Source organism: Bison bison, unplaced genomic scaffold (assembly GCF_000754665.1).
Source record: "Bison bison bison isolate TAMUID 2011002044 unplaced genomic scaffold, Bison_UMD1.0 scf7180017864388, whole genome shotgun sequence".
In the NCBI taxonomy this organism is placed as follows: domain Eukaryota; kingdom Metazoa; phylum Chordata; class Mammalia; order Artiodactyla; family Bovidae; genus Bison; species Bison bison.
The window spans coordinates 6,093,539-6,116,835 of NW_011494960.1; the positions used below are offsets into that span (position 1 = coordinate 6,093,539).

Consider the following 23,297-nt stretch of genomic DNA (forward strand, 5'->3'; position numbering starts at 1 on the left):
AAGAGTCTTCTCCAACACCATAGTTCAAAAGCATCAATTCTTCAGTGCTCAGCTTTCTTTATAGTACAACTCTCACATCCATACATGACTACTGGAAAAACCGTAACTTTGAATAAACGGACCTTTGTTGGCAAAGTAATGTCTCTGCTTTTTAATATGCTGTCTAGGTTGGTCATAACTTTTCTTCCAAGGAGCAAGTGTCTTAATTTCGTGGCTGCAGTCAACCATCTGCAGTGATTTTGGAGCCCTAAATAATAAAGTCTGTCACTGTTTCCACTGTTTCCCCATCTATTTGCCATGAAGTGACAGGACCAGATGCCATGGGAATCAGGCTCACACGTGCTTTGTCATGAGTGTGATATTAAAATGCATAAATACTGCTGGGGAGGGGCATTGATGGAGGCAGCAGAACCTTGATCAACCAGGAAGATAACTTCAATAGACATTAGTCTCCTTTTCTTTAAAGGGTAGCGATTAACATTAGAAAATGGCTCCATTGAGATTGGGACTACCACTCCAAAACAAAAAAATTGCATGGCCTAAAGAGTGGCTTGTAAATGTTTGATTGTGATCCACAATAAGAAATACTTTTATATGCATAGTTATATATGTATATAACTAACATTCCATACTACCTGCCATTGTATTTTTCTGTTTGATTCCATTTAAAAATTTTATTGTTTGCAGTCCACTAAATTAATTTCACAAGCTATTGATTGTGACCAGCCTTTGAAAAACACTGGTCTAGAGTATATAATGTTAGAGTGCATTCTGGAGGAATGTGACGATGTGTCTCAGTACTTGTCAGTCATTTTGTGGTGCTGTGATCACATGACTTTATAATCATAAAGTTAAGTTTGGACCAACAGCTGTGTCTGTTCCCATACTGTAAGTACTTAGGTGCTGTGTATGGTGTCTGGTGTAACTAGACTTATTGTGGCGATTATTTTGCAGTATATAGAAATATTGAATCATTATGTTGTATACCTGAAACAAATGTGTTATATGTCAGTTGTACCCAAATAAAAACAAAATTTTAAAATACTTCAATAAAGTTAGAAGAGGAATATGGTTCTGAGAACTGCTGATATAAAATAGTAAAAATCATACCAGGACATTACTATTATGTACTGACTTTGAGTCCTTTAGAATTACATGGGAAGCTTTTAAAAAATGTTGTCCAGACCTGGTCCCATTGAATCATAAACTTGGGGGGCAAGGACTGGGTATTGGTATATTTCAGAGTTCCTAAAGAGTTTCTAATACACAGGCAGAGCTGAGTATCATTGTGCTTAGGGGAGAAGGAAGCAAGATGAAAAAAAATAGAGGATTTCCTTAGTGAGAAAAGATTTCTTCAATAGAGGAGACAACTTTTTATTTATACCTTGCTTATTTCCAAAATGGGTTTGAAGAAAATTTAAAAAATTGCCAAACCATCATGGTACTTACTGTCCTTCCCATGTGGCTTGGTGGTAAAGAATCCTCCTGCCAATGCAGGAATTGCGGGTTTAATCTCTGGGTTGGGAGGATCTCCTGGAAAAGGAAATGGTAACCCACTTCAGTATTCTTACCTGGGATCCCATGGACAGAAAAGCCTGGTGGACTGTAGTCCATGTGGTCGCAGAGTCAGGCATGACTTAGCAACTGAGCACAACATGGTACTTACCATGTCATGTACTATTCTAAGCATTTTATGTACCTTAGTTGATTTTATCCATAACAGTCCTATGAAGTAGGAGCTTTTATTACTCTTTTTTGTATAGGAAGGAATTGAGGCACAGAGGAATTAAGTAACTTGCCTAAAATCCTATAACTAGTAATGTGTGGAACTAGGATTTGAACCTAGGCATTCTTGCTCCTGAGCAGCCGTGTTTGAAATACACTGAAAAACATATGCAGTAAGACTATGAAAGCAGGAACAAATATCGGGAGATCCAATGGAAGGGTTAAGGTAATTGATCAGATTTCTACTTTAAGGTTAGTTTTTGCACTTGAGTTTAGCTTTGGGCTTCCTCTAAACCAAAGCAATCAGAGATTTTGGCTCTCACACCTGACATGAAGAACCGATTCACTAGAAAAGATGATGATGCTGGCAGAGACTGAAGGCAGGAGAAGAAGGGGATGACAGAGGATGAGATGATTGGATGACTCAATGGACATGAGTTTGAGTAAGCTCCGGGAGTTGGGGATGGACAGGGAGGCCTGGCGTCCTGCAGTCCATGGGGTTGCAAAGAGTCAGACACGACTGAATGACTGAACTGAACTGAAATGAGGCATGATGTACATGGTTATATAGCACGTTACATGGTACATGTACATGGAGGAGCTTTCACTTTGATTCCTATCTCGGTGCACTAAAATTTAAGAGCCACTGAACAAGGTGACTGTTAAGGTTATTTTCAGCTCTGAGTTTTGTGTATCTAACCCAGCTTGTATATTACAGTATCTTTAATTAATGAGCACCTTGAGGGCTAGTCTCAAATTCATCTTTCATTTATTCATTCATTCATTATTTATTTATATAAGAAACTTTTATTGAGCATCCAATGTGTTAGGCACTGTAGTAGGGAACATGGAAATGAATAATATATAGTCGCCTCTAGACATTTATAGTGTTAAAGGGGAAATAGACTTGTAGACAAATAACTTGGGTGGAGCAAAGAATGTTACATAGAGAAAAAGTTGTATCCCATACTCCTAGTATAATAGGTCCTATAAATATTTACTGGATTGAATTGAATAAGCTGGCCATTGTCTTGATTAATTTTCCTCAAATGTTATGCTGGTCCTTTAATGGAAACGTATTTCCGACGTGAATGTGGATGAATATCGGGAAATAGGCCTCAGTTTACATAAAGCCTTTACCTATATATTTGACTAGACTTGTGTCTTAAAATGCCACGTAGCTATACCGTAAATGTAACACGTGTGCTTTTCATTATTGTTTGAAGATGTGTTTGTTTTGTCTCAAATAGGTAATACATATAACATACCTATTCGTTTGTGGATTTTGGATTCTCACCCTTTTGCTCCCCCCATTTGCTTCTTAAAACCAACTGCAAATATGGGAATCTTAGTTGGAAAGCATGTGGATGCTCAAGGCAGAATATACTTGCCCTATCTCCAAAACTGGAGCCATGTAAGATCAATTTGGATTTTCTTTTGAAAATTTTTATTTTTCTGAATGTTTATCTTTGATACTGATGGTACAAATAAGTTACTGAATTTTCTTTCAGTGATATTCTTCTTTTGGTCTTGAAAAATAATTTGAAATTGAACTCCCTGGGGGTCACCCAAGTCCCAGCACCCTGGTGACAGCAGCCTGCTTGAATCTGCTCTCTCCAAGTCTGGGAGCCAACCATTGTTTACTCCCTGTCTTTTTACAGTAGTTTGCTGTTTGATAAAGCAAATGAAGAACTATTAGCAAAATATTGAGGCATTATTTCCTAGTTCCTCCCTTGTAAAGATTCTTGTGTAATAGGTATATTTATTTGTAGCTTTGCCTGTTTTTAACCTTTATGTAAATTTAATCATATTGTGTATAATCTTCTATTACATGCCTTGTTTTAACTGAGTGTTAAGTTTTAAAAATTCACCCCGATGATTCATGAAACTAGTTTATATCTTTTATAAGCCCTCACAAGGACTTCCCTGGAGTCCGGTGGGTAAGACTCCAAGCTTCCACTGCAGGGAGCACAGTTTCAGGGCACTAATCCTGCGTGCCATGGGACACAGCCAAATAAATAGATAAATCAAAGTAAAAAAATAAAAAAATATGGCCTAGGTTTAAAACACAAAACAAAAAGAAACCCTCAGATTACGCATTCTACATATTTCATCTATCATTATATTGAGCGTTTTTCCATATTAGACAGTATTTTCAAAACACATGGTTTTTAAATGGTTGCCTGATGATCCAGCATTAGGATATTGCATGATATATTTGTAGATTGCTTTGTTAGAAATTTAATGATGAGCATCCTTAAATATAAATATTTGTAAATATAAAATGTTTGTATATCTTATAAATCTTTAATAATTTTCTAATGATAAATCTCTAGGAATGGAATTATTGGATCAAAGTTTTAAAATGTTTTGAAGGCTATTCTTATATTTTCCTAAATTGGCTTCCAAGAAGTAGACACAATCTGTGATTCTGCCATTTATAGAAATCAGCGAAGGAGGGTATCTGGTTTATAGCACCCTTGCTCTAAAGGGTGCTGTAAAAGAAGGCATTATCTTTAAAACAAAACAAGCTTTGGCTTATCCCTATGGTTCATTTATTATTATTACTATTTATTATGGATACAGAATATGCTCTCAGTTTTGTAAGTAAAACTTTTATGAAAAGAATTTATAATATATTTGTATATACTGAGAAAGTTGTAGGACAGGGATATCAGAGAGGAGTGAGGTTGAAGTATAGGGTGGTGGTAGAATTATCATTTCTTATTTTGTATATGTACTGTAAAAGGGTGTGCAACTGTGGATGCATTTCACTTTGTTTTACGGTTTTCTGTATTTTTCATATAAAGAAAACTTCTAAAAAGAAGGAAGAAAAAGAGTAAGAAAAGGAAAAGATTCACACCAAATTGTCAGTAGTGGAGTTTAGATGGGGAGTTTACTTGATGAACTTGTAGATTATTTGTGTTGCTTGGTGATTTAAATAATAAAATTACCAGTTAAATGTGATGAATTCAGTTCAGTTCAGTTGCTCAGTTGTGTCTGCCCCTTTGCAACCCCATGGACTGCAGCATGCCAGGCTTCCCTGTCTATCACCAACTCCTGGAGCTTGCTCACACTCGTGTCCCTTGAGTCGGTGATGCCATCCAAACCATCTTATCCTCTATCGGCCCCTTCTCCTCCTGCCTTCAGTCTTTCCCAGCATCAGGGTCTTTTCCAATGAGTCAGTTCTTTGCATCAGGTGGCCAAAGTATTGGAGTTTCAGCTTCAACATCAGTCCTTCCAATGAATATTCAGGACTGATTTCCTTTAGGATGGACTTGGATCTCCTTGCAGTCCAAGTGACTTTCAAGAGTCTTCTCCAACACCACAGTTCAAAAGCATCAGTTCTTGGCACTCAGCTTTCTTTATGGTCCAACTCTCACATCCATACATGGCTACTGGAAAAACCATAGCCTTGACTAGATGGACCTTTGTTGGCAAAGTAATGTCTCTGCTTTTTAATATGCCGTCTAGGTTGGTCATAGCTTTTCTTCCAAGCAGCAAGCGTCTTTTAATTTCTTGGCTGCAATCACCATCTGGAGTGATTTGGGAGCCCCCCCAAAATAAAGTCTCTCACTGTTTCCATTGTTTCCCCATCTATTTGCCATGAAGTGATAGGACCAGATGCCATGATATTAGTTTTCTGAATGTTGAGTTTTAGGCCAGCTTTTTCTGTCTTCTCTTTTACATTCATCAAGAGGCTCTTTAGTTCTTCTTTACTTTCTGCCATAAGGGTGGTGTCATCTGCGTATCTGAGGTTATTGATATTTCTCCCGGTAATCTTGGTTCCAGATTCTGCTTCATCCAGCCTGGCATTTCTCATGATGTACTCTGCATATAAGTTAAATAAGCAGGGTGACAATATACAGCCTTGATTTGGAACCAGTCTGTTTTTCCATGTCCAGTTGTAACTTGCCTCTTGACCTGCATACAGACTTCTCTGGAGGTAGGTAAGGTGGTCTGGTATTCCCATCTCTTTAAGAATTTTTCAGTTTGTTTTGATCCACACAATCAAAGGTTTTGGCCTAGTCAATAAAGCAGAAGTAGATGTTTTCCCGGAACTCTCTTGCTTTTTTGATGATCCAACGGATGTTGGCAATCTGATCCCTGGTTCCTCTGCCTTTTCTAAATCCAGCTTGAATGTCTGGACGTTCTCGTTTTATGTACTGTTGAAGCCTGGCTTGGAGAATTTTGAACATTACTTTGCTAGTGTGTGAGATGAGTGCAGTTATGGGGTAGTTTGAGCATTCTCTGGCATTGCCTTTCTTTGGGATTGGAATGAAAACTGACCTTTTCCAGTCCTGTGGCCACTGCTGAGTTTTCCAAATTTCTGGCATATTGAGTGCAGTACTTTCACAGCATCATCTTTTAGGATTTGAAATAGCTCAACTGGAATTGCATCACCTCCACTAGCTTTGTTCGTAGTGATGCTTCCTAAGGCCCATTTGACTTTGCATTCCAGGTTGTCTGGCTGGCTCTAGGTGAGTGATCACACCATCGTGGTATTGTGGGTCATGAAGATCTTTTTTGTACAGTTCTGTGTATTCTTGCCCCCTCTTCTTAATATCTTCTGCTTCTGTTAGGTCCATACCATTTCTGTCCTTTATTGTGCCCATCTTTGCATGAAATATTCTCTTGTTATCTCTCATTTTCTTGAAGAGATAGTCTTTCTTATGTCTAGTTTTTCCCATTCTATTTTTTTCCTTTATTTCTTTGCATTGATCATTGAGGAAGGCTTTCTTATCTCTTCTTGCTATTCTTTGGAGCTCTGAATTCAGATGCTTATATCTTTCCTTTGCCTTTGGCTTCTCTTCTTTTCTCAGCTATTTGTAAGGCCTCCTCAGAGAACCATTTTGCCTTTTGTGTTTCTTTTTCTTGGGGATGGTCTTGATAATTGCCTCCTGTGCAGTGTCATGAACCCCCATCCATAGTTCTTCAGGCACTCTGTCTATTAGATCTGATTCCTTGAATCTATTTGTCACTTCCACTGTATAATCGTAAGGGATTTGATTGAGGTCATACCTGAATGGTCTAGTGGTTTTCCCTAGGGCATGATAAAAATTTGTTAGTTGGAAGAACAAAATTGATGTCTTAACCTTAATGCTTAGTTTTTTGGTTACTTGAGAAATTGGAATCTTATCATGTATTTATTTATCATGTATGTTTCTTCATTTTTGAATTGCCTATCTCCTTCATCCATTTTTACTCTTTTAAACAAAAAACTTTTTTTTTTTTTTTACATCTGTGCCCTGTTGTGTGAACTTATCTTCCCTATTTCATCTTTCTGGTTTACTTTGGCATCTCTTCTCATAGTTTGTTTAATAAATACTCAGAGGTAGTTCTAAAATCTAGTCAAGGTTGTGCTTGGTTTCAGTTCAGACAGTGTTAATTTCACTTTACTCTTCTGAACCTCTTTATTATAAGCCAAAACTAGTCTTACATTATTTAAATGGCCCTATTTAGAAGAGTTACATTTAGGGGGAATGGAGGGATAAATTAGGGGTTTGGGATGAACAGATACACACTACTATATATAAAATACATAGAGACTTCCCTGGTGGTCCAGTGGTTAAGACTCTGCGCTTCCAATGCAGGGTCAGGGAATTAAGATCCTACATGTAGTGCTGTGTGGCCAAAAAATAAAAATAGGTTAAAAAGATCTACGGGATAGCACAGAGAACTATATTCAATATCCTTTTTTTAATGTTTATTTATTTATTCATTTTTGGCTGTGCTGGGTCTTCCTTAATACAGCGGTACTCTCTAGCTGCAGGGCCCGAGCTTCTCGTTGGGGCACCTTCTCCTGGTGCGCACGCAGCACAGGCGCGAGAGCGCACGGACTTCGGTAGTTGTGTCACGTGGCTAGTACTTGCAGCTCCCGGGCTCTAGAGCACAGGCTTAATAGTTGTAACGCATGTGCTCAGTTGCTCCATGGCATGTGGGGTGTTAGCAGATCAGGGCTCGAATCTGTGTCTCCTGCATCGGCAGGCAGATTCTTTACCACTGAGCCACCAGGAAAGCCCTATATTTCAATATCTTGTAATAAGCTATAATGAAAGGCATCTGGAAGAGACTAGATAGATAGATATACTTATGTCTATAATCTATCTGTATATCTATATCTGATTCACTCTGCTGTATACCTGAAACTAACACCACATTGTAAATCAGCTATATTTCACTTCAAAAAAGTATGAGTTATGATTTAAAAAGTACTGCATTAAGTCCCACATGCAGTTTAAATTGTATAGTATTAATATGATTGTATAGTGTTTTGGAGCTAGAAGGAATCTGGAGGTCACTTAGGCTAAGGATTGCAGACATTTTCCCCAAGAGAGTCAGTGTGCAGCAGTAGGCCTACGGAATTTTGTTTGAACAGCAAAGAGGTTTTGTTTTGCTTTGTTTTGTTATGTTCTTAATATAAATTTAAGTGACTGTACATGTACTCTTTCCAATTTGCCACAGTGACCATCTCCCCAAATTTTCTTACACTTGACAACTTCACATATTATATTATCTGCTTGGTCTTTAAAAGTATTTAAGTGTTTTTATTCTAATGGCTTCTTTGTCTTTATAAAGAGTGAAACTCAGATCGAAGAATTAAGCAATTTTTAAAATGAGCAAACCACTTTAAGTATTCCTTATAATAATAAACATATATTTTACACTCAAAACATAATTTGCATACATTAGCTCATTTGTTTCTCATATTTATTGGAATTTATTATTCACATTATATTACTAATAATACTGAACCTCAGAGAGGTTAAGTGCATTTCATTAAGGTTGTTTTACCAGTTCAAATAAGCAGTAATGGATTAGATAAGTATTTTATGAGCAGTAATTTTCTTATTTGATAGTGGCTGTATAGGACAGTGTTTTGTTTTTTCATTTGGGAAATAAATGCTAAAGTATTTGGGGTGAAGGCGTGTTGTATCTTCAGTTTATTCTCAGTTGGTTCAGAAAATAGAGGAAAAGGCACTGAGAAAGCACATGAGATAAAATGTTAAAATTTGAGCAATCTGAGTGGAGAACATATGAAAATTCTTTGTACTATTCTTTTGCCAGCTTTTCTGTAAATCTGCAGTTATTTAAAAATAAAAAAATTTTAGAAAGGCAGATAGACAAGACTGTTCCCACATACAGGTACTCTACTACTAAACACATTTATACTGTTGTTGCAATTTTTGGAGATGTTTTAACAGTTCTCCCTGTATTTTTTAATTTAAAAGAATTAAGTTTTCCAGTTAAAAGTACTATGTAATTTTTGTATGGGTTTGTATGGGTTTTCAAAAAATGAGAGCATTAATATTCTTTCGGCTAACTCTGACAGTGTATAGATTAATAAGGTAGTATTCCTTAGCAAAATTTCTGCATAACTTTTCCCTTTGTGTATTCTGTAGCCTAAATCTGTCATTGTTGGATTAATTAAAGAAATGATTGCCAAATTTCAAGACGAACTTCCCCTGTGTTCTCTTTCATCATCTGACGAGGCACGGCAGGTAGACTTGCTAGCCTATATTGCAAAAATCACTGAAGGTTTGTATTTCTGTTAATAATAGCGTTATGAGTTTACAGTTTCTCACTAATATCCTTTATTCTCTGCTATTTGATTTCTGTAAATAAATACATACTTGTGTATATACATAATTGTGTTGGATCAAAAAATTCCTATATATTTATCATAAGGTTTACCATATAGTTCCAATGAATATGGCTTCTTAAAATGTAAAAGATTACTTTTATTCTGACAGATAAAATAGTTTGTTTTGTTCAAAACCACTTGATATATATTAATGATCCCAAACCTTTTTCATTATATGTGTACGTAGCTTTTTGCCTCGTTCAGTATATTGGACCAGAGAATCTGTGATTCTCATTGTTTTTCATTGAAGACAAAGGAAAATAACCATGCTTGCAACAATTTAGTAAGTTTTAAACATTTTTTTGCATTGTAGACTAGAGCAGGAAGAGTCACAATGTTTTTCAAAATTAGGAAATCTTATTTTTTTCAAGCTTAGAAAGACCTTTTCTTTTTAAAGTGGTAGCCTCTGCGTAAAGTATTTAATATGAGATTCCTGTCTTCCTTGCGTTTCATTTGTTCAAAAATATTTTTGAATGCCTGTATGGAATGCCTAGTACCATTTTTTCTGTCCAAGTTATTAAAGTTTGGGTTTATTTTAAATGCTAAAAAGACTTTTGATATTATTTTTAAATTATGATAATCTGCTTTTCTTTTTAGGTGTCTCAGATATAAATTCAAAGAACTGGGCAAATCGTGAGAATAAAACAGTCAATAAAATTACCGTGGTTGGAGGTGGAGAACTGGGAATTGCCTGCACACTAGCAATTTCAGCCAAAGTACGTAAGCATAGTGGTTATAAATGCACGTCATATTGCTACACTTTTAGGCAGTTTCTGTTTTAACACACAAGAAATAATAGCTTCATTTTGTCATGTGGGAAAACCTCATTTTGCCTTAAAATATATTTAGTAAGTTGACAAAAAAACAGCTGAAAGCTCTCATTAGTAATGTTGTTTCATAATTAGTAGTTAGACGTGGACTAGGCTTTGAAAACCTGGTTTGAACAATGGGCTCATCATCCTAATCCAAGGGAACCTCAGGTTGACACTCATCTGACTTAGTCACAAATGCTTTTGTGTTTTCTGAGTCATGCTGCTTTAATTAAACTCTATTTAATATAATACTTAATTTAGCTCTTTCCAACGTTAACATTTTCTTAAATTGCCTTTTCTTGAAAGTGTAATTACTCCACTTTCTTTTAGGATCATAGTTCCTGATTTGATATTTTACAGTGGTCTGAAATTTGTCTATTTTTTCATCAATCCTTTTTTACTGGATCTTTTCTATATAAATTATGTTTAGAAAGGCTTAAATCTCCCTCCAGGGAAGTTGAAAAGACCTTCCCCAGCCCAGTATCCCCAGTGTCGTGGTAATAGCATGTCTGTGGCATTTGAGCAATGTAGCCCAAAATAGACTGGCTCTCCCTTGATATATTTGTTTGGTAGCTGGTATTTGAGTTTCTGTTCTATTAAAATTTGATTGATTGACATGTAAATTCGTCTCTTTCTATTTAAGATTCACTTATGTCTTGGAGGTAGGTTCTACTTAAGCAAAGAGTGAAATTGTATCCAGGGCGCTAGAAGATTTTAAAAGCTGACTATTCAGGACAATATATGCTAACTTGTAGCACATTATAGTTTCATTTCCTCCATCCTCCATTTGAATGCACTCCTCTTCTTAATTGGAATTTGAAATGTTTGCAGATCTTTTGTTACTAAATAGAGTATTTCTATAAACATTGCCTTAGAAGTTGCTTATTTTCTTGTCTGAATTTTCTTTTAGGTGTACAGAATCTCAGAAGTAGTACTGTGAATCAGAGGGCATGAATAGTTCTTATGGCACTTACTATATATTGCTAGATTGCTCTTCAGACAGGCAGAAGTAATTTATGCTGCTAATAACAATGTACACATCAACCTCATTTTGGTATCCCTAACAGTACTGAGTTTTATCGATTTTACTTGCTTTTGCTAAGTGTCGGAAAAGGCAGTGGCACCCTACTCCAGTACTCTTGCCTGGAAAATCCCATGGACGAAGGAGCCTGGTGGGCTGCAGTCCATGGGGTCTCTAAGAGTCGGACACGATTAAGCGACTTCACTTTCACGCATTGGAGAAGGAAATGGCAACCCACTCCAGTGTTCTTGCCTGGAGAATCCCAGGGATGGGGGAGCCTGGTGGGCTGCCGTCTATGGGGTCACACAGAGTTGGACATGACTGAGGCGAGTTAGCAGCAGCAACAACAGTACTGAGTTGAGTACTGTTTTATTGATTTTATTTGCATTTGGTAAGTGTTTAAGAGTTTTATCGATTTTATTTGCATTTGGTAAGTGTAGTAAGTGGGCTTCTCTGGTAGCTCAGCTGATAAAGAATCCTCCTGCAATCCAGGAGACTCTGGTTTGATTCCTGGGTCAGGAAGATCCCCTGGAAAAGGGATAGGCTACCCTATTCTTGGGCTTACCTGGTGGCTCAGATGGTAAAGAATCCACCTGCAATGCGAGAGACCTGGGTCCGATCCCTGGATGGGGAAGATCCCTGGAGGAGGGCATGGCAACCCACTCTAGTATTCTTGCCTGGAGAATCCCCATGGACAGAGGAGCCTGGCAGGCTGCAGTCCATGGGATTGCAAAGAACTGGACATGACTGAGCGACTCAGGACAGCACAGCACAGCACAAGAAGGCCCCTTAAAGTCATATTAAATGGTTAGAAGTCTCACTGTCAGTATTTGTCTGTGAACTGTCTAGATGGAAAGTTTTTTTCTGTTTTTCCTTTTAAACATTAGTATTCTGAGGAATTCCCTGGCATGCCAGTGGTTAAGACTCTGCACTTCCAATGCAGAGGTATGAGTTTGATCCTTGGTTGGGGAACAAAGATCCCACATGCCCATGCGGCCCAAAAAAAGCAAAACAAAAGGAAAAAAAGTTAATATTTTGATACGAGGTACAGTATTCAAATAGTGCAACAATATTCCACTAGTGCAGTAGTAGTCATAATAATGGCAGTCGTTGTAATGATGGTCACAGCAATAACTCACCTTTACTAAATGTTTGCTAGGTACCAGGCACTCACCTAAACACTTGATTCATTTTTGCAATAACCTTATGGCTTAGGTACTGTCATTACTGTCGTTTGACAAGTGGAGAAACCAGGGCATAGGGAGGTTACCCAATTTGCCCCAAATCATACTGTTAATAAAAGGAGCCAGGGTTTGAGGCTGGCATTCTGTTTATGGATCCTGTATTCTAGATCCTTACTACCCAATGTGTGGCGTTGGCATCATCTGAGATCTTATTAGAAATGCCTAATCTCAGGCCCTGTTCCAGATCTGCAGTTTAAAAGTATCCCTCATGATCAGTGTGCTTCACTGATGTATTAAATGATGACCTCTTTCTTAAAGGTTGAGAAGCTCTAAGTTAGGAGAGATGCCCAGGTCCTTTACTTTTTGGAAAAAGAACTCTCACAAAGGTAAATTGACTCTCAGGAGTTTCTGTGCCGTCATGAACAGTCAGCCCACCATGGCTCCCAGGGAGCTGTCTACTGCATGTGGAGTAGTTTCCATGAGATCTCTGGGAGAGAAAACTGCATGATAATTGGTTCTGTTTTAGCTCTATGTCTATTATCTGTTTTCTTTAGAGAAACTTGGCATTAATGTTGACTTTCATGCTAGAAATGACCAAATGGTGCTAAAATAACCAAATGCTAAATGACCAATGGTGCTAAAATAGACCAAAAAATCACTCTAGATTCTTTAGAATGGGAAGTTATGAAAACAAACTCAAAAACAACAGCAAATATATTGAGTGTACTGTGTCATCTTTATTACTCATTATCCCATCCAAAGAAACCTGCAATTTGAGACTTTCTATTTAAACCCTTTTCAGTTCAGTTCAGTTCAGTCGCTCAGTCATGTCCGACTCTTTGTGACCCCATGAATTGCAGCACGCCAGGCCTCCCTGTCCATCACCAACTCCCGGAGTTCACTCAGACTCACGTCCATCGAGTCAGTGATGCCATCCAGCCATCTCATCCTCTGTCATCCCCTTCTCCTCCTGCCCCCAATCCCTCCCAGCATCAGAGTCTTTTCCAGTGAGTCAGCTCTTCGCATGAGGTGGCCAGAGTACTGGAGTTTCAGCTTCAGCATCATTCCCTCCAAAGAAATCCCAGATGGCTGCGATCCAAAAGTCTACAAATAATAAATGCTGGAGAGGGTGTGGAGAAAAGGGAACCCTCTTACACTGTTGGTGGGAATGCAAACTAGTACAGCCACTATGGAGAACAGTGTGGAGATTCCTTAAAAAACTGGAAATAGAACTGCCTTATGATCCAGCAATCCCACTGCTGGGCATACACACTGAGGAAACCAGAAGGGAAAGAGACACGTGTACCCCAATGTACATCGCAGCACTGTTTATAATAGCCAGGACATGGAAGCAACCTAGATGTCCATCAGCAGATGAATGGATAAGAAAGCTGTGGTACATATACACAATGGAGTATTACTCAGCCATTAAAAAGAATACATTTGAATCAGTTCTAATGAGGTGGATGAAACTGGAGCCTATTATACAGAGTGAAGTAAGCCAGAAGGAAAAACACCAATACAGTATACTAACGCATATATATGGAATTTAGAAAGATGGTAACGATAACCCTGTATACGAGACAGCAAAAGAAACACTGGAAAAAAAAAAAAAAAGAAATCCCAGGGCTGATCTCCTTCAGAACACGGTTTTTGGTTAAGTCAAAGGATCACATCATTCAAGTGCATGATACTGCTTTCCTGCTTGCATACCCCTTTTGTTGCTGCTGTGTTACTTCCTTCATGAGAGAGTCGTAAGGCCTATGTGTGTTTTTCTGTGGGCTTCCCAGGTGGTGCAGTGGCAAGGAATCTGCCTGCCAATGCGGGAGATGCAACAGCTCAAGGTCAGGAAGATCCCCTAGAGTAGGAAATGGCAACTTGTTCCAGTATTCTTACCTGAAAAATTCCATGGACAGAGAAGCCTGGTGGGCTACAGTCCATGGCATCACAAAGAGTTGGACACAACTGAGGACCTGAGTAGACACACACACACACACTCTTTAGCTGTCATCTCTGAATAAATTTCAACTGAGTAACTGAGCATGTTCAGTGTAATACTGTTCTTCTTCTTTTTGCACTGTCCAGGGCATTGCAGACAAACTGGTCCTTTTAGACTTCTCAGAAGGGACTAAAGGAGGGATGATGGACCTTGACATCTTCAACCTGCCTAATGTGGAGATCAGCAAAGGTCTGGCTATTCTGCTTTAAAGATTTGTGCCTTGTTCGCCTCTGTATTTGAGTCAGTTTTTCTGTACGTTATTTTAGGGCAGTTTCAGGTTCAGGGTGCTGTTGGACAGAAGGTACAGAGGTTTTTTTCTGTGTACCTCCTGCCTTGTACATGCATAGGCTCTGCATTGTCAACATCCCCTACTTGAGTAGTACAATTGACAGACCTCCGTGGACACGTGATTATCATCTAAAGTCCATAGTTTACATTAGGATTCACTCTTCTCTGTGTATTCTATGAATGTGGACAAATCAAACATGTATTTACCATTATAGTATCAACCAGTATTTCACTGCCCTAAAAAGTCTCTGTGTTCTGCCTGGAGTCCTAGAATTTTAATGCTGAAGGCATCTTGAAGATCACTTAGTCCAAGTCCCTCAGTTTACATATTAGGGAAACTAAGATTCATATAAATTAAGGGACTTACCTTAAGTCATAGAGAGATTACAACTAATGATGTTAATAAGAGATAAGCAGATAACATTTGTATTGGTTGGAAAGATTTATTCTTGGTATCTGACTCACACCTTAGTATTAATTATTTTCTCTAAATGCTTCCTTTTTCATAATACATTGGTTAACAACACTGTTTTTAGAGTTAGACAGATTAGGCTTTGCATACTAGTTTTGCCATTTGCCAGATTATATAACTTCTCAAAGTTCAATCTTATTATCTGTAAAATGGGAATTAATATATACCTCTTGGTATATAATGAAGTGCTATATATAGCAACTCCTTACTTGGTGGCAAGCACCAAACCCTATGTATATTACATACATTGTTAAATAGATGCAAATCTTTTGAATTAAAAAATTTTTTAAAAAATTGAATTCACATTGATTTCACTAAAAATATATTGTTAAAGTGAATTTTAACAGGAACAAAAAGAGAATTTATATCATTAACAAATGAAATTTAAAATGTTAAAAAGTAATTTTTATTTCTTCTTTTTAACTCAAAAGATTTGCATCTATTTAACAATGTATGTAATATATTAGTATAGACACATATATATGTAGGTGAATATAAATATGATTGGGGATTAAAATTACTTTATTATCAGGGATACATCATCAAAAAAACTGGAAGACCATTGAACTAGAGAATGTTTAGTCTCAGAAACCAGGTTATAGCTATGGTCAGTCAGGTTGTAATATGTTATAGTTGCTTAGCTTTCCTTTGCCTTTCCTTACGCAGGTCTCCAGTATTCTTAACCATATTTTCCAAGTGAAATAATGAGACATATGATTTCACACGCCTGAATGTACTAAGAACCACAGTGGATCAGAAAAGTTGAAATTGTACCTATAGGTTATAAACATTGGATATAGTAGTTGTGGCAAGTCTCTTGATCCCTGTAGGATACAAAGCATTTATTTTCCTTCTCTGGAAAGAGTACAATAGTTGCCTTAATGATCCTTTTGTAGGATCCTTTGGGGAGCTGAGTATTCTCTTGTGCCTGTCCTTTCTAGGTGCTGAAGTTCTTAAGGGACCTCTTAACCCTTCCAAATCTCTCCAGGAGAGACTGCTTAGTACATGGACCCTAGAGGTTATGGGGCCATTTAGGACCTGAGGAAATTGTTTCTTCCTGTGTGTCTCATTAACCATCAGTAACAATTGTTTCAGATAATTGAAAGACTACAATCCTTGGAGTAGATATATGGTGTTTGGTGCTGACCACCAAGTAAGGAGTTTTGAATGAATGAGTACTATTTTGGGGTAACTTTTATGTTCCCCTTGTTAATTTTGATTGCATAGTCCTGATAACAATTTAATTACTATTATATGAAGTGATTTAATGTTACTAACATCTCAGATACGGTCTATGATATGGAAAAGCACATTAATAATTATTGTAAGCTGCAGATGGTGATTGCAGCCATGAAATTAAAAGACGCTTACTCCTAGGAAGGAAAGTTATGACCAACCTAGATAGCATATTGAAAAGCAGAGACATTACTTTGTCAACAAAGGTCCGTCTAGTCAAGGCTATGGTTTTTCCAGTGGTCATGTATGGATGTGAGAGTTGGACTGTGAAGAAAGCTGAGCGCCGAAGAATTGATGCTTTTGAACTGTGGTGTTGAAGACTTGAGAGTCCCTTGGACTGCAAGGAGATCCAACCAGTCCATTCTAAAGGAGATCAGTCCTGGGTGTTCTTTGGAAGGACTGATGCTAAAGCTGAAACTCCAATACTTTGGCCACCTCATGTGAAGAGTTGATTCATTGGAAAATACCCTGATGCTGGAAGGGATTGGGGGCAGGAGGAGAAGGGGATGACAGAGGATGAGATAGCTGGATGGCGTCACCGACTTGATGGACATGAGTTTGAGTGAACTCCGGGAGTTGGTGATGGACTGGGAGGCCTGGCGTGCTGCGATTCATGGGGTTGCAAAGAGTCGGACACGACTGAGAGACTGAACTGAACTGAACTGAAGCTCATTTTGACATTTTACTAGTGCCCCATCATGACAGGCATTGATGATCATCCTAGAGTTGTACTTTGCTCCATTTGGATTTTTTAAAATAGCTGCTAAAATACTTTGGAGAAATATATACATATGTGTATATGATCCTGCAAATGTCCATACTATATATATGTAAACAAACAGTGTGTGCATAGACTAAATCTGGAGAAACACTGAGGGAACCATTAAAAGAGTAGTTGCTTTAGGAGTCATATTGGGGAAACTGGTTCTGCACTTGATTTTGCACTTGATATTTTTATCCCTTTTTTTTCCTATTGTGCTAACATACATGTACATAAATTTACATTAGTGACGGTCAGCACTTTCACAGTGCTGTGCAGCCATCACCACCGTCTAGTTCCAGAACATTTTCCTACCCCCGAAGGAAACCCACCATCCCTTAAGCAGTCACTCCCCTTTTTCCCCTCTGCCCAAGGCCCTGGCAGTCACCGGCCTGTTCTGTGGACCTGCCTTTAATGGAAGTACATAGCATGTGGCCTTTGTGCCTGGCCTTCTTCACTTAGCGCAGTGTTTTCAGGGTTCGTCCACATTGTAGTGTGTATCAGTGCACCCCTCCTGTTTATGGCTGAATAATGTTCTGTGGTGTGGATATGCCACATTTTATTTATCTGTTTATCAGTTGCTATACATTTGGGTTGCATCTTTTTGGTCTTGTGAGTAGTCCTGCTATGAGCATGTATGTACAAGTATTTGTTTGAACACCTCTTTTCAGTTCCTTTAGGGATGTCCCCAGAAGTGGAATTGCCAGAACATATGGCAATTCTGTGTTTAAGTTATTGATGAATTTATATTATCATTTTGAAGATCATTGTTAACAGCACATAGAGATCTAAATACTTATATTTCTTGAACAGCTTCTTAATAATACTCCATCGGATGAGTATCTTCTATTGGTAGACATTTAATTTTGTTGTTTGTTTATTTTTTGGTGATTATAAATAATGCTACAGAGAACATTGTAATGTAAAAATCTCTATGTATTTCTCTACCCAGTAGGATAAAGTAGAATTACTGGGTCAAAAGTTGTTTCTATTTATGTTAAGTAAAATTTTTCTTTAATTTTGGCTGTGCCTTGAGGCATTCAGGAAATTAGTTCCCAGACCAGGGATTCAGTGCTTACCCTCTGCAGTGGAAGCACAGAGTCCTAACCACTGGTCTACCAGGGAATTCATAAAAGGTGTTTTTTAAAATATATATTTTTGAGTTGTACTAATTTATACTCTCACCAGCAGTATAAGAAGGTTCCTGTTTCCTTCTTGCTGATTTCTTTTATATTAAACAGAACTAATAGAATAATTATCCTATGATATTATTTTGATTATGTTATTTCCTGGCTGATGACACTATTATGTTGGTCTCTTATCCCTTAATAATAATTACAGATGCCATGTTTTTTCAGGGAATCAGCAATATATTCTAGCTAATTTACATGTATTCATATCCCATTACTGCTCTTACTTTATTTTATAGTTTGCTCAGATTGTGGCTTTAGTCACACAGTAAGCAGCTGAGCTGGCATTTCAAATGAGTTTGTTACCAATTTCTTATGATTCACTCCAGAAATAAATAGTCTCTGGATACATAAGCAAAATGTGTGTATGGGTATGTCTGTGCCTAGAGAAAAAAATGTTCAGTAGTTGAATATTCGGAGAAGGCAATGGTACCCCACTCCAGTACTCTTGCCTGGAAAATCCCATGGGTGGAGAAGCCTGGTAGGCTGCAGTCCATGGGGTCGCTAAGAGTCGGACACGACTGAGCGACTTCACTTTCACTTTTCACTTTCATGCATTGGAGAAGGAAATGGCAACCCACTCCAGTGTTCTTGCCTGGAGAATCCCAGGGACGGGGGAGCCTGGTGGGCTGCCGTCTGTGGGATCACACAGAGTCAGACACGACTGAAGTGACTTAGCAGCAGCAGTTGAATATTATAAATTGTTGCTGACGACATAGGGAACAAAGTAAAATTTGCTCAATAGTCAGCAGGTTATAGGTTGATCTCTTGTGTGAGAATCACCCGTGTGGTTTTTAAACTTACAGAAGCCTGGTGTCCACCCCAGGCCTATGGAGAGAGTAAAAGGCTTTGAAGCAGGAAGCCTTTCTTGCATTTGGTACTGCTCTGTTTACTTCTGAGTCATCCTTGAGGGTGAGGGCATTTCCATCATTCGAAGTAGAGGAAGCTACAGGAGGAAAAGAAAAGAAAAGAAAAATCTTGGCAAGATCGGTTGGGGCCTGTCTTGGTTGTAGAGTCATAGTTCAACCGTTCACTGATATTTAATACTATGGACAAGCTCCCTCGACCTTCCAGATATCAATTTCCTTCCATTTTATGAGAGTATAGGACTGAGTTTCAAAATATAGCATAATGTTTAACAGCACCCTGAAGCCAGATTGCCTGGGCTTGAATTCTGACTCTGCTATTTACTAGCTCTATAACTTTGAGCAAGTTAACTAAACTTCTCTATGCCTCAGACTCCTCACCTGTAAAATGGGGATGATATGGACCCCAGAGTGTGTTGTGGATTACATTAAGTGAGTACGTACATGTCAAGGTCTTAAAACAGTACCTGGCACATAGAAGTGGTATTGAAGTGTTAACTATATACCTTTCACTTCTAATGTCTTCCAGTACTGAGATTTAGACTCATCACCAGGTTTTTCGTATGAGCATTAGAACATAGGAATTAAGAATACTCATGAATAGACATAATTAAAATCTAGGACTTCAGTTTTTGGATCTCTACCCCCACAATTGTGTCAGAATATCAACTGAAATTGGATAATGCATCTCACAGACACATAGCACACAGGTTCCCTTCTGCAACTTGTTTAGAAAAATGGCCTTAAGAGGCTTAATTAAGACTGTAAACCCTGGAATCTACTCATTGTCTCACTAGGATGCTAATAAAGATTTATACATGTTGACTGAACTGGTATCTCTCTATTACTTTATTATTTTTCTGCTGTTACTGATGCTGATAATTCTGGCCACTGTTTTGACATGCAGTTACTGCAAGACAATGCTTCCCTGGTGGCTCAGACAGTAAAGTGCTGCCTGCAATGCGGGAGACCTGGGTTTGATCCCTGGGTCGAGAAGATCCCCTGGAGAAGGAAATGGCAACCCACTCCAGTACACTTGCCTGGGAAACCCCATGGACAGAGGAGCCTGGTAGGCTACAGTCCATGGGCTTATAAAGAGTTGGACATGACTGAGCGACTTCAGTCTCAGTTTACTGCAAGACATACTGTGTTGTAGAGAGTAATGCAGTTGTGAAATAGCTTAAGTGTGCTTAAGGGTCAGAGGCATGAATTTTGAAGAGCTTTTTCTACGTCATAACAGTTGCTTATATGTAAGTCCCATTCAGTTCAGTTCAATTCAGTTCAGTTGCTCAGTCGTGTCCAGCTCTTTGCGACCCCATGAATTGGAGCACGCCAGGCCTCCTTGTCCATCACCAACTCCTGGAGTTCACTCAAACTCAGTCGATCGAGTCGGCAATGCCATCCAGCCGTCTCATCCTCTGTTGTCCCCTTCTCCTCCTGCCCCCAATCCTTCCCACCATCAGAGTCTTTTCCAGTGAGTCAACTCTTCACATGAGGTGGCCAAAGTACTGGAGTTTCAGCTTTAGCATCATTCCCTCCAAAGAAATCCCAGGGCTGATCTCCTTCAGAATGGCCTGGTTGGATCTCCTTGCAGTGCAAGGGACTCTCAAGAGTCTTCTCCAACACCACTGTTCAAAAGCATCAATTCTTCGGCACTCAGCTTTCTTCACAGTCCAACTCTCACATCCATACATGACCACTGGAAAAACAGCCTTGACTAGACGGACCTTTGTTGGCAAAGTAATGTCTCTGCTTTTCAATATGCTATCTAGGTTGGTCATAACTTTCCTTCCAAGGAGTAAGCGTCTTTTAATTTCATGGCTGCAGTCACCATCTGCAGTGGTTTTGGAGCCCAAAAAAATAAAGTCTGACACTGTTTCCACTGTTTCTCCATGTATTTCCCCTGAAGTGGTGAGGCCAGATGCCATGATCTTCATTTTCTGAATGTTGAGCTTTAAGCCAACTTTTTCACTCTCCTCTTTCACTTGAACCTAAAACCAAGATACTGGACTTCAGCGTAAGGAAAAGTAGAAAATGAGCCAACACTATTTAAACACTATTTAAATTAAAAATTAAAAATTTAATGATTTAAAGTCAAATCATTTTTTTCCTCTTTGGAGTAGAATCCTTAATAAATAAAGCAGATAGAAGCAGCACTGCACTGCTTGCAGAGGTCAAAGTAAATAGCATGAAGCTGTGCCTGCCAGCCATGTTTCTACTTTCTACTATTCCTGCATGGTCTCTGAGTCACTTTCAAGGAACTGTAGGACTCCTAAACTTAAGGTTAAAAATCAGTGATGTAAGTGATTATAGGTGCATTCTGCCTATAGCATATATTTATTTTTTCTAAAAAAAATTGTGAATTATATAAAAAGCCAAATCCCTCCCTGCTTGTAAAGTCTGGATCCTGTAATTTATTTTATCTTTTCTGCTCTTTCCTCCCTTGGGATACACTGTTGCTTCTAATTCTCTTTCTGGAGCAGATCTCAGCATTTTGTATCCTTCCTATGGAGACAGGGTTGATCTGGAGGCAACTGCTAAAAGCTGTGTAATTGTAGAAAAGAAAAACCTGATCATCATGAACAAGAACTTGGTTAAAACCTTTATCTTGAGCTCAGACTGTTTCTTTTTATTCATTAGATTTGTCTGCCTCTGCTCATTCCAAGGTGGTGATCTTCACAGTCAACTCTCTGGGTAGTTCTCAGTCCTACCTCGATGTGGTGCAGAGCAATGTGGACATGTTCAGAGCCCTTGTCCCAGCTCTGGGACATTATAGTCAGCACGCCATCCTGCTCGTTGCATCTCAACCAGGTATAAAGTTTTATTCTAAATGAATTTGATGGCCCAGTTCCTCAGTAGAATTGCCATTTCTGATAAAAGTCATAAAACGGGGTTGTAAAGGGACAGCTGGAGTCTTCAGTTAAATTGCTCTTTCGATGAACAAGGCAGTGCTTTCCACATCCTGTCAGCCAGTCACTACTACTGACTGGAGTAACTAGAAGGTTACAACTTACAATTTTTTATGCAGTACTACTTTTAATATATTCCAGGTTGTTAGCCATGCCTTTCTCAGTGAGAACACAGTTAAACGCCCAAGAGAAAGATGCAATATCTTATAGGAAGGGTCTTTTGTTAACTCTGAAGTGTCATAAGATGCTAGTGAGCACACCAGAGTGGATTTTTAACATTAAAATTTTTATTTTAAATTGTTTCTCAAATTACTTGAGAAACTTTTTCAAAGGATTAGATGGTACTGGACTCAAATGGGTGAACAGATTTTTTTTTTTTTTTTAATGTTCCCACTAGATGAGTATGATAGGCATTTCACTTGTTTTCTTACAGTAATTGATTGAAAGATGTTGGTTTTAAATTCCTGACACCTTTTTGGCACAGAATAAAAAAATGGTTGTGTTTTTGTTGATAATGCTGTACCACATGGTGGTGGTGTATGAACCAGTGTTTTAATTTCAAGGTAGAAATTCACCTTAAGCTAGATGTAAAAGAGAACTTGATCAATGAAAAAATTTATCTTCTGGTTTTCTATACCCAGTTTTCATCTTTCATCCTTAACTGCTCTAGGACATGATCTGTTTTCCACTCTTAAAAATTTATATTTAATACAAATTTATGTAAAATGATGCTGAATACTTGTTAGTTGTTTTTAATTATTAATTAAAATAAATTTATATAATAATAAATAATGCTTCCAAGTGCATGTAAGATCTAAGAAGAATGTATAAAGGTTTTGATATACTTATTAAAGTATTTTGTTTAGGAACTAGGCTAGAAGTATATATTAAAAAATAATTTATATTTTCACCTTGTATGTAATATTTAGTGGAAATCATGACCTATGTGACTTGGAAACTGAGTGCATTTCCTGCAAACCGAGTGATTGGAATTGGGTGCAATCTGGATTCACAGAGATTACAATATATTATTACAAATGTTTTGAAGGCACAGACTTCAGGAAAAGAAGTATGGGTTATTGGTGAGCAGGGAGAAGACAAAGGTAAGAAATACATGTTTATTAGTTATACTGATAATTGATATCACCAGAGGCCATGGTATGCATATATGCACAGTTCTGGGGACTCCA

At 38.1% G+C, this 23,297-nt stretch overlaps 1 protein-coding gene across 6 annotated transcripts in view; it reads left to right on the top strand.

Moving 5' to 3' along the window:
- The window catches only part of UEVLD (UEV and lactate/malate dehyrogenase domains), a 57,590-nt gene that overhangs the window by 17,679 nt on the left and 16,614 nt on the right, over nucleotides 1-23,297 (top strand). For 3 of the 6 annotated variants that reach the window (XM_010858438.1, XM_010858437.1, XM_010858439.1), the window contains 5 exons: nucleotides 9,129-9,264; nucleotides 9,968-10,086; nucleotides 14,473-14,575; nucleotides 21,839-22,009; nucleotides 23,037-23,210. In XM_010858438.1, the coding sequence (XP_010856740.1) occupies nucleotides 9,162-9,264; nucleotides 9,968-10,086; nucleotides 14,473-14,575; nucleotides 21,839-22,009; nucleotides 23,037-23,210 (670 nt within the window). In that variant the 5' untranslated portion in view covers nucleotides 9,129-9,161. Of the gene's footprint in view, nucleotides 1-2,975; nucleotides 3,140-9,128; nucleotides 9,265-9,967; nucleotides 10,087-14,472; nucleotides 14,576-21,838; nucleotides 22,010-23,036; nucleotides 23,211-23,297 lie in introns of those variants that run through there. The other 3 variants (XM_010858436.1, XM_010858441.1, XM_010858440.1) reach the window with 2 other exon arrangements.